This window comes from Triticum aestivum, chromosome 4D (genome assembly GCF_018294505.1).
Source record: "Triticum aestivum cultivar Chinese Spring chromosome 4D, IWGSC CS RefSeq v2.1, whole genome shotgun sequence".
NCBI classification, from domain to species: Eukaryota; Viridiplantae; Streptophyta; class Magnoliopsida; order Poales; family Poaceae; genus Triticum; species Triticum aestivum.
Genome location: NC_057805.1, coordinates 21,340,353 through 21,352,101, shown reverse-complemented (window position 1 = coordinate 21,352,101; position 11,749 = coordinate 21,340,353). Strand labels below are relative to the sequence as shown.

At 44.5% G+C, this 11,749-nt stretch overlaps 1 protein-coding gene and 1 pseudogene across 1 annotated transcript; both read right to left on the bottom strand.

Annotated features, from left to right (window-relative positions):
• Window positions 1-424: 424 nt before the first annotated feature.
• LOC123099477 (uncharacterized) lies at window positions 425-1,003 on the bottom strand (annotated as a pseudogene).
• A 2,838-nt stretch (window positions 1,004-3,841) lies between these two features.
• On the bottom strand, window positions 3,842-5,073 carry LOC123095860 (photosynthetic NDH subunit of lumenal location 2, chloroplastic). Its single transcript, XM_044517432.1, has 2 exons — window positions 4,316-5,073; window positions 3,842-4,212 (listed from the first exon to the last, which is right to left on the bottom strand). The coding sequence occupies exons 1-2, from the start codon at window positions 4,865-4,867 to the stop codon at window positions 4,114-4,116; spliced, it is 651 nt and encodes a 216-aa protein (XP_044373367.1). The 5' UTR covers window positions 4,868-5,073; the 3' UTR covers window positions 3,842-4,113.
• Window positions 5,074-11,749: the final 6,676 nt, after the last annotated feature.

Sequence of the window (11,749 nt, the reverse complement as noted above, 5' to 3'; positions counted from 1 at the left end):
TGTCCCATCTCCCTTGGTTTTTTCGTCCTCTCTCCCACCTCCCAATTTCCCCGTAGTAACGATCCCACCTCCCAATTTCATCGGTTTTTTTCGTCGGTTTTTTATTCGCCCCCTCCCACTGGCCGGACAAACCCAATGTTTATTTGGTAATCTCTACTCCTAATGTCTCAGTTGGTAGTCTCCGCGGTTAATTTTCGTCCCACCTTACCTGGTTTTTTTTCGTCCTCCCAATTCCCCCGCAGTAACGATCCTACCTCTCACTTTCGTCGGGTTTTTTCCGTCGGTTTTTTATTCGCCCCCCTCCCACTGGCCGGACAAACCCAATGTTTATTTGGTAACACAATGAATTCACATATGGTGAATGATTCCTTCTTTGGTAACCCAACTAACGGATGGTAATCAATCTTCAAATACCAAAACCAAACGTACAAGGCAACAACCAATTCACGTATCACAATCAGATTTTTCTTTAGTACCCAGCTTAACTCACGGATGGTAATCAGTCTCCAAACAAAGGAAACAATACATCGAGGGAGAAGTAAATAAACTCCCTTTCTTATGACATGTATATGATCTTCCCTTCCCTCTCCGTTGTTGAGCGTTCTTGATTCTCGAGGCCGATGCTTGGGCTGCGTCACTGGGTCGCGACGGTGCCGGAGGACGAGGAAGGCGAGGCCGGGTGCCGCGGCACCGCGTTGGCCGCGGCCGGTGAAGGAGGCGAAGAAGGGCGGCTTCCCTGGCCCTGGCCGTGGCCCTGGGAGTTGGTGCGATGGAAGCGACACTTGAAGGACCCGGCGTGGGTGGCCGGCGCGCAGACGCACTTGGAAGCGGGCCCGTGGCCTGCGCCGGACGGCGCCGACGCCGACCCGGGGACCTACCTCCTCCACGTATTCTTGGGCGACGCCGCCTCGTCGGTCGGCGTCGTGCTGTTGCTGTGGTGGCCGTGGCCATGGCTGTGGAACCTTCCCTCCTCCCCCGTGGTGTCCACGTAGTTGGAAGCCATTTCTGTCCACTGTGTTTCCTGTGACTGCATAGGCATCATTAAGGGTGAATTTAACAAGCGAATAAATACATGATTCGTTCCAATTTCCAAATAACCTGAGATTTAGATTGAGCGTTCATTAGGAGTACTAATCAACAACTCAACAAGGACGGTTGGTGGTAATCAGTTGCGTGTTACCGCACATACAGGTGAAAATAACACTAGGAAGCAGCAGAAGAACGGAAAGAACTTGAGATTAGTGGTAGAGTCACGCTACCTAGAAATCTGCAAGAGGGGAGGGAAGCAGAGCAGTTGCCGGGGCGCGGCAAGAGGGGAGGGAAGCAGAGCAGCTGCCGGGGCGCGCGCGAGAGAGAGATAGAGAGAGAGAGAGAGAGAGAGAGAGAGAATTTAGATATCATTTGGTGGTAGCAAGTTCAAGTAATAGTTTGAACACATTCAAGAAATAGTATAAAGATAATGCATATTACATAAAAATAACGCTGAGAATTTAGATGTATTGTTTGTCATGGAGCTGTGGCCGGCCGATTTACATGAAATTAATTCCCTCAGTTGTGGTGGCAAATATAATACACATAATCCACATTGTTATGCACTAGCGTGTGTGTGTGTGAAATAGATGGATTATGGTCCCGTACCCAATAAGATGGATATGTGTGTGTGTGTGTGTGTTAGAGAGAGAGGGGGAGAGGGGGAGAGAGAGTGAGGAAGAGGGAGGGAGAGAGAGTGTGTGTGTGAGGATTTTATGGTAAAAAAGATCGCCAATGTCACTTGATATGTATGAGAATATTATATGTAATATTAACATGATTAATATTGAACTCTTAAAGTTAATGTGGCTCCGTTGCAACACACGGACGTTCTTCTAGTCATCTTAGTACCTCACTGCATCCAGATCCTGATGTTAATTTTTGCAACGTCAGAGTTAACTAAGATTAGTTAAATGCAATCATGCATTATATCAATCCTAAACACGAAGGTGTGTTGATCCATGCAATTTAAAACTTTATTTTATTGTAGGCAATTTTGTAAACTACGTCAGCCAATGAAAATATTGGTCATCTTAAATCGGTTTTCCCTGCCCAAATATAAAAAAAACTTATCACAAACTACATTAACATATCTTAATCATCATTAAGACATAAATTTTGCATGCAGAGGGGAGAAATCAGCAGCATTAAAGGCAAAACTTAGCGTCAGGGAACTCACGTGGTATCCAGCTCTGTGTCATACCTGAATTACTAGACCATGATGGCGCGCGTTGCCGCACCTGTTCATTTGTATGATAGATGCTTGTTCATGGAAGCAAGCCATGAGGCTAACAAGTTGTTTAATGCAGCACGCGTCTTACATATAATTAATCTGCAAGAAGTTAAAGAAACCAAGTAGCTAAAATGTGCAAGAAACCATGCAATATTTTGCAGGTGAAGCATAAATGAAATGGGATGAAGAAACACCTCTCCACGGATTAAAACTTATATTATCTTTCTTGCATGGTACCTTCTACACTACGTCCACATATGAACGATTCACCCTCATTAGAAAATTAAAGAAATAAAAACATACATATAATGTCATTATATACATGTAGTAGGGTCGAAAGCTTATGAAGAGCCTAAGGTTTATAAATTTCTCATAAGTGAGTGGCAGAAATTTTTCTTAAAATAAGTTTAGAACTAATAGTCTATAGTACAGCTCCAGCAACAAACATGTGGTTCAGTATGGCCTCAAGAAATAAGATTCATCCTAGCCTTGCTGAAGATATTTATCGTCAAACAAAAAGTAAGGTTACTGAATCATTAGTCCAGTTTATGATTAACATATTTACTGCAATTCCTGGCCATCATCTGTAGCAGCTCGACATTTCTGAAGAAACAACTTTTAACTACTCACGGTAGAAACAACTATACATGGACTATCCCTAAAAACAACTATACATGGACTACCAGGGGGCACCATTAACCAAATATGGAAATTTTACAAATTAACTAATCATCTCCCAGAGAATACGTCAGCTCCACCATAACTCAGCGGTCTCAATCTGTTCTAAGTTCTAACCCTCCTGGCCTGTAGTTAAATTAATTATTAAAGCTCAATTTAACTACGTTCTTTGCATCCCAAGAAGATAAGTCCGTGAGAGGATTTGTACCTATTTGTAATCCCTCATTAGCCTAACATGTGTAGAAACAAAAGAGAAAAAATGAGGGAAATTAAACAATACTAACACCAGAGCAAGTTGTTAACAAATCACAAATATAAGCAAGTTCCAGAGAGAGAGAGAGAGAGAGAGAGAGAGAGAGAGAGAGAGAGAGAGAGAGAGAGAGAGGATGAGATTGTGAAATCCGGATAGAGATCTCGGGAAAAGATGGGTGGAGTTTGAGAAGCGGAAAAGAATACCTAGCATAAACTCAGTCTGACGCCTAGATTATTTTTCCCAGCTTCCTTGCCGCTGATCTCCTATCTGCCATCAACAACATGGCGTGGCGTCCCATACTATAATGAGCAGGTGCAGGCGGAACCCTAGGCGTCGCGGCGAGGGGATGACGGAAGAGGAGGCATCTTCGATCGCAGAAGGACAGGGGAGACAGAGAGCACTGCGCCCTGGGCTGATTTTGCGTACGTAGCTTGCGTGGCCCACTACATGGCCCGATTCATAAGAAATCCCCAAGGTGGTTCTGCGGAGCAGCGGCCCGTTTTACGTTTGATAGCTTGTTCGGACGGTAAAAGAGGCCCGGCAGGATGCTGCGGGATGATGGAGAGATCTGGTCCGTTCGGGAGCGTGATCGGATGGCTGTTAGCGTCAAAACGCTGAGGTGTGGCCTAGGTAGCTCAGTCATACTGTTTCTTAATCAGAGAAATCAAAGCACAAATACTTGATGAATACAGCCTTGACTACACTAACTGGACGGTTGTGATGCGCAACAAACGAACCAAATAACGAGCGCACAGGTGCTCGTCAACCAAAATGACTTTTTGCATCTAGTACATGCATATTTGCTGAAGCAACATGACAATTTACATAATCATGTTTATGGTATATCAGTAAATATTAACACTTCACGGAAGGAATCGACGGGAATACATTCCTAGACCTACGAACACAGTATATACGATCATCCAAGGAACTCTGCCACGTCATCCAGGGACTTCAGGGTCTTCTCATAGTAGAGGTACGACTCGTACACCTTGGGAGTCCGCACAAACCGGTCGAACTGCACGGCAACTTCATCAGAATGACATACAGTATCTATCGAGAAAATTAACGAATAAACTGTTGCGCAAAAGTGTAACGGCAAGAGAGAAAAAAAATCTAACCTCGGTCATATTGTCGACGAGCTCGTTAGCTACGAGGACGTACTCGGGGCGGCGCGGCTCGGGGACGCCGGCCATGGCGGTGGTGAGGTCGAGGTCGAGGTACTTGGACTTGAGCCGCACGTAGAACAGTACGTACTTCCACGACATGGTCTCCAGCATTGGCCGAAGCGTCCGCATCCCCTCCGCCGTTTGCCGGATGCGCGCCGCGGCCTCCTCCGTGGTCAGCCCGGGCTCGAAGAACCTCTCTCTGACGTACGACCTCGTGCCCCACCTCGGCACTGTTCCCGGGGGCGCCGGTGCCCGCACAGCGGCCGCCTCCGCCGCCATGGCTGGGGGCGGCGCGGCGGGTCGCCTGGCGGAAAGTGCGGCCGTCGCGACCATTGCCGTTGACGCGGCAACAGCGAGCCGGCGCGTGGAGGACTGCGTCAGGTGGGCGCGCTTGTCGGCACCATCGGGCGAAGACGGCGGGCGACGGTTCGACGGGGACGGAGAAGCCGAGGAGGACGTGGTAGTGCTGGAGCACAGGATGAGGTGCTTGACAAGTGTGGCCATTCCCGGCGAAGCTCAGTCAGTGGAGTGGAGTGTGTTCGAACGAGCGTGAGGTTCCATTGGCGTCCAGGTCCAGGAGATTATTTTCTTGAGGTTGGAGGAAAGGGTGTGGCCGTGAGTCGAATGGTAGGGATAATATCCACTTTGTTTTCTTTAGGGCCGTTGAGGGAGAGAAGTTGAGATGATGGCTAGAGATGCCTGCAGTTCTTGTGGTTTGAGGTTCATATAGAAGCGGGGGCACGCACCTAAAAAAAAACTCTGCACCCGTCGATCTGTGTCGGAATATTTCAATAAAAATTGGTTGAAAAATAGATGCAAATACTTAAACCCTGTGAATACAAGATAATATATGCGTTTATTCTGTAGAAATACTTCCGCGGGGCGTTGTTACACGTCTTTCTACTTGTGCGTATACTTCCCCGCAATTTTTTTTTACTTGTGCGTATACTATTTCCTTCATTCTGTTACATACCATGTACGACGAGTTCCTTAAATTGTTCACCTTCTTCTTTCTTGATTTTTGTCATGTTCGGCTCCCGGGTTCAAATACTATTTCATCCTTTTCTTTCTCTATTTCTTTCTTGTCCGTGTAATTACTTTTCTTTACGTGACGCGGAGTCATCAGTGTCCTGTCATGCTGCTTCGCAAGGTAATGTCATCTTCTTCCCATAAAAAAATATTACACTCTTTTTGCCAAAAAAATTATTTTATTTTTCCTCAAATGTGCATCCTTCTATTCAACACATGTATGCTTGTACTATGAAATCTTAATTTGTCGAAAAACTTCGATGCCTTCCTTATGAATTTTCCCAAAGAAGATACCGTTTCTATTTGATTCTTCGAAGCGCGCTGATTTTTGTAAAAAGTGATTTCATTTTTAGTCCTAACAATTTGGTTCTTGTTCTGTAAAGTTGCATTTTAGTAAACTTATCCAGAAGCTTCAGTTTTGTACATACGAACTTGTGCCCATTCTATGCTTAAATTTCTAATAATTTATTATTTGCATGCAACCAACAAGTGGTGACGTTGAGTTACCTAACATTTATTTTTGTGGTGGTGCAGTACGCAGGCGCCTCATCTTCTTTCTCGCTCCTCTTTTCCCTCGTCTTGTTCCTTTCTACACTTGTTACATTTCAAAATTAAGTGTACACATCATTATCTGAAATATAGTTTTTAAAGAAAATAATCTCACTAGCATGCATTATTCTTTCGGTAAGAATATTTAGTTCATAATCCTTTGTAGGAACAATTCTTTATTTACCTTCATTTCTTCTCAAGTTATCCCCTGCTTTGCAAGAAATGATTTCTTAAAACACATCAACATTACAAGATCGGTTTCAACTCAAGTTGCAATTTTTCTTGAGTAAAAAGAAGGGTTCACTTCCGTTGTGGATGTTTGCAATCAAGAAGGAACATATTTCATTGGCGAGTCTTGAAGACAGTTTTTATATCTGTACCACCTGCATCTGGGAGTTTGCTAAGCGGAAGCGTTTATCAACGCGGTTGATGTAGTCGTACACCTTCACGATCCGTCCCGATCAAGTACCGAACGTACGGCACCTCCGCGTTCAGCACACGTTCAGCTCGATGACGTCCTCGCCTTCTTGATCCAGCAAGATGGGCGAAGTAGCAGATGAGTTCCGACAACACGACGGCGTGGTGACGGTGGTGGTGAAGAACAATCACCGCAGGGCTTCGCCAAGCACAACGGAAACTATGAGGAGGATAAACTAGAGGGGGCGGGGTTGCCGGCACACGGCTTGGTGAATCTTGATGTGTCTTTGGTGCTAGCCCTGCCCCTCTATTTATATGTTGAGCCCTGGGGTCGTTTCTTGGAGAAAGAGCCTCCTCAAAGTCGGTTTTGCCCGCAAGGCAAGAGTCCTTCTCGGACTCGAGGACCAGACGCCAGGGTCCTTGGCGTCTAGCCCCAGACGCCAGGGTCCCTGGCGTCTGGCCCCCTGGCCTCCGCAAAACTCCTTTTGCACCTTCCTTAAGCCTCGTGGGCTTTACCCCTTGGCCCAAATAAAGTGTTCTCGTACCCGAACACTTCGGGATACATCCGAAACCCCTTCCGGTGAATTCTGGAACCCATCCGGAGACTAAACACTATTATCTCATATATCAATCTTCGCCTACGGACTATTCCGGACTTCCTCGTCATGTCCGTGATCTCATCTGGGACTCTGAACAACATTCGGTCACCAACATACATAGCTCATATAATACTATATCGTCAACAAATGTTAAACGTGTGGACCCTACGGGTTCGAGAATGATGTAGACATGACCGAGACGCTTCCCCGGTCAATAACCAATAGCGGGACCCTGGATGCCCATATTGGTTCCTACATATTCTACGAAGATCTTTATCGGTCGAACCTTTATGACAACATACCTAGTTCCCTTTGTTGGGGAACGTAGTAATTTCAAAAAAATTCCTACGCACACACAGGATCACGGTGATGCATAGCAACGAGAGGGGAGAGTGTGTCCACGTACCCTCGTAGACCGAAAGCGGAAGCGTTAGCACAACGCGGTTGATGTAATCGTACGTCTTCACGATCCGACCGTTCCAAGTACCGAACGTACGGCACCTCCGAGTTCAGCACACGTTCAGCTCGATGACGTCCCTCGAACTCTGATCCAGCCGAGCTTTGAGAGAGAGTTCCGTCAGCACGACGGTGTGGTGAAGGTGATGATGATGCTACCGACGCAGGGCTTCGCCTAAGCACCGCTACGATATGATCGAGGTGGAATATGGTGGAGGGGGGCACCGCACACGGCTAAGAGCTCAAGAGATCAATTGTTGTGTCTATGGGGTGCGCCCCTGCCCCCGTATATAAAGGAGCAAGGGAGAGGCCGGCCCTAGAGGGGGCGCGCCAAGTGTGGGGAGTCCTACTAGGACTCCCAAGTCCAAGTAGGATTCCCCTTTCCTTTCCGGAGTAGGAGAGAAGGAAAGAGGGGGAGAGGGAGAAGGAAAAGGGGGCTGCACCCCTTGTCCAATTCGGCCCAGAGGGGGGGTGCGCGCCTCCTTCCTTTTGGCCTCTCTCCTCTATTCCCGTATGGCCCAATAAGGCCCAATACTTCTCCCGGTGAATTCCCGTAACTCCCCGGTACTCCGAATCACTCGGAACCTTTCCGATGTCCGAATATAGTCGTCCAATATATCGATCTTTACGTCTCGACCATTTCGAGACTCCTCGTCATGTCCCCGATCTCATCCAGGACACCGAACTACCTTCGGTACATCAAATCACATAACTCATAATACAAATCGTCATCGAACTTTAAGCGTGTGGACCCTACGGGTTCGAGAACTATGTAGACATGACCGAGACACGTCTCCGATCAATAACCAATAGCGGAACCTGGATGCTCATATTGGCTCCTACATACTCTACGAAGATCTTTATCGGTCAAACCGCATAACAACATACGTTGTTCCCTTTGTCATCGGTATGTTACTTGCCCGAGATTCGATCGTCGGTATCTCAATACCTAGTTCAATCTCGTTACCGGCAAGTCGCTTTACTCGTTCTGTAATACATCATCCCGCAACTAACTCATTAGTTACAATGCTTGCAAGGCTTATAGTGATGTGCATTACCGAGTGGGCCCAGAGATACCTCTCCGACAATCGGAGTGACAAATCCTAATCTCGAAATACGCCAACCCAACAAGTACCTTCGGAGACACCTGTAGAGCACCTTTATAATCACCCAGTTATGTTGTGACGTTTGGTAGCACACAAAGTGTTCCTCCGGTAAACGGGAATTGCATAATCTCATAGTCATAGGAACATGTATAAGTCATGAAGAAAGCAATAGCAGAATACTAAACGATCAAGTGCTAAGCTAACGGAATGGTTCAAGTCAATGACATCATTCTCCTAATGATGTGATCCCGTTAATCAAATGGCAACTCATGTCTATGGCTAGGAAACATAACCATCTTTAATCAACGAGCTAGTCAAGTAGAGGCATACTAGTGACACTCTGTTTGTCTATGTATTCACACATGTATCATGTTTCCGGTTAATACAATTCTAGCATGAATAATAAACATTTATCATGTAATAAGGAAATAAATAATAACTTTATTATTGACTCTAGGGCATATTTCCTTCAGTCTCCCACTTGCACTAGAGTCAATAATCTAGTTCACATTGCCATGTGATTTAACACCAATAGTTCACATAACCATGTGATTAACACCCATAGTTCATGTGACCAACACCCAAAGGGTTTACTAGAGTCAATAATCTAGTTCACATTGCTATGTGATTAACACCCAAAGAGTACTAAGGTGTGATCGTGTTTTGCTTATGAGAGAAGTTTTGTCAAAGGGTCTGCCACATTCAGGTCCGTATGTATTTTGCAAATTTCTATGTCAACAATGCTCTGCACGGAGCTACTCTAGCTAATTGCCCGCACTTTCAATATGCATCCAGATTGAGACTTAGAGTCATCTGGATCAGTGTCAAAATTTGCATCGACGTAACCCTTTACGACGAACCCTTTGTCACCTCCATAATCGAGAAACATATCCTTATTCCACTAAGGATAATTTTGACCGCTATCCAGTGATCTACTCCTAGATCACTATTGTACTCCCTTTGCCAAACTCAGTGTAGGGTATACAATAGGTCTGGTACACAGCATGAAATACTTTATAGAACCTATGGCTGAGGCATAGGGAATGACTTTCATTCTCTCTCTATTTTCTGCCGTGGTCGGGCTTTGAGTCTTACTGAAATTTCACACCTTGTAACACAGGCAAGAACTCTTTCTTTGACTGTTGCATTTTGAACCACTTCAAAATCTTGTCAAGGTATGTACTCATTGAAAAAACTTATCAAGCGTCTTGATCTATCTCTATAGATCTTGATGTTCAATATGTAAGCAACTTCACCGAAGTCTTTCTTTGAAAAACTCCTTTCAAATACTCCTTTATGCTTTCCAGAAAATTCTATATTATTTCCGATCAACAATATGTCATTCACATATATTTATCAGAAATGCGGTAGTGCTTCCAGTCACTTTCTTGTAAATACAGGCTTCTCCAAAAGTCTGTATAAAACCATATGCTTTGATCACACTATCAAAGCGTTTATTCCAACTCCGAGAGGCTTGCACCAGTCCATAAATGGATCGCTGGAGCTTGCACACTTTGTTAGCTCCCTTTGGATCGATAAAACCTTCAGGTTGCATCATATACAACTCTTCTTCCAGAAATCCATTCAGGAATGCAGTCTTTACATCCATTTGCCAAATTTCATAATCATAAAATGCGGCAATTGCTAACATGATTCGTACAGACTTAAGCATCGCTACGGGTGAGAAGGTATCATCGTAGTCAATCCCTTGAACTTGTCAAAAACCTTTCGCAACAAGTCGAGCTTTATAGACAGTAACATTACCGTCAGCATCTGTCTTCTTCTTGAAGATCTATTTATTCTCAATTGCTTGCCGATCATCGGGCAAATCAACCAAAGTCCACACTTTGTTCTCATACATGGATCCCATCTCAGATTTCATGGCCTCAAGCCATTTTGCGAAATCTGAGCTCACCATCGCTTCTTCATAGTCCGTAGGTTCGTCATGGTCTAGTAACATGACCTCCAGAACAGGATTACCGTACCACTCTGGTGCGGATCTCACTCTGGTTGACCTACGAGGTTCGGTAGTAACTTGATCTGAAGCTTCATGATCATCATCATTAGCTTCCTCACTAATTGCTGTAGGTGTCACAGGAACCGGTTTCTGTGATGAACTACTTTCCAATAAGGGAGCAGGTACAGTTACCTCATCAAGTTCTACTTTCCTTCCACTCACTTCTTTCGAGAGAAACTCCTTCTCTAGAAAGGATCCATTCTTAGCAACGAATATCTTGCCTTCGGATCTGTGATAGAAGGTGTACCCAACTATCTCCTTAGGGTATCCTATGAAGACACATTTCTCCGATTTGGGTTTGAGCTTATCAGGATGAAACTTTTAGTTATAAGCATCACAACCCCAAACTTTAAGAAACGACAACTTTAGTTTCTTGCCAAACCACAGTTCATACGGTGTCGTCTCAACGGATTTAGATGGTGCCCTTTTTAACGTGAATGCAGCTGTCTCTAATGCATAACCCCAAAACTATAGTGGTAGATCGGTAAGAAACATCATATATTGCACTATATCCAATAAAGTACGGTTATGATGTTCGGACACACCATTATGTTGTGGTGTTCCAGGTGGCATGAATTTGTGAAACTATTCCACATTGTTTTAACTGAAGACCAAACTCGTAACTCAAATATTTGTCTCCGCGATCAGATCGTAGAAACTTTATTTTCTTGTCACGATGATTTTCCACTTCACTCTGAAATTCTTTGAACTTTTCAAATGTTTCAGACTTATGTTTCATCAAGTAGATATACCCATATCTTGCTCAAATCATCTGTGAAGGTCAGAAAATAATGATACCCGCCGCGAGCCTCAACACTCATTGGACCGCATACATCAGTATGTATTATTTCCAATAAGTCAGTTGCTCACTCCATTGTTCCGAAGAACGGAGTCTTAGACATCTTGCCCATGAGGCATGGTTCGCAAGCATCAAGTGATTCATAATCAAGTGATTTGAAAAGCCCATTAGCATGGAGTTTCTTCATGCGCTTTACACCAATATGACCTAAACGACAGTGCCACAAATAAGTTGCACTATCATTATTAACTTTGCATCTTTTGGCTTCAATATTATGAATATGTGTATCACTACGATTGAGATCCAACAAACCATTTTCATTGGGTGTATGACCATAAAAGGTTTTATTCATGTAAACAGAACAACAATTATTCTCTAACTTAAATGAATAACCGTATTGCAATAAACATGATC

Bases quoted from the DNA above. Each gene is read 5' to 3' on its own strand.
- LOC123095860 (XM_044517432.1), bottom strand. From the start codon at position 4,867: ATGGCCACACTTGTCAAGCACCTCATCCTGTGCTCCAGCACTACCACG. The intron at 4,213-4,315 runs GTTAGATTTTTT...GTTGCCGTGCAG, and splicing joins TCGTCGACAATATGACCGAG to TTCGACCGGTTTGTGCGGAC.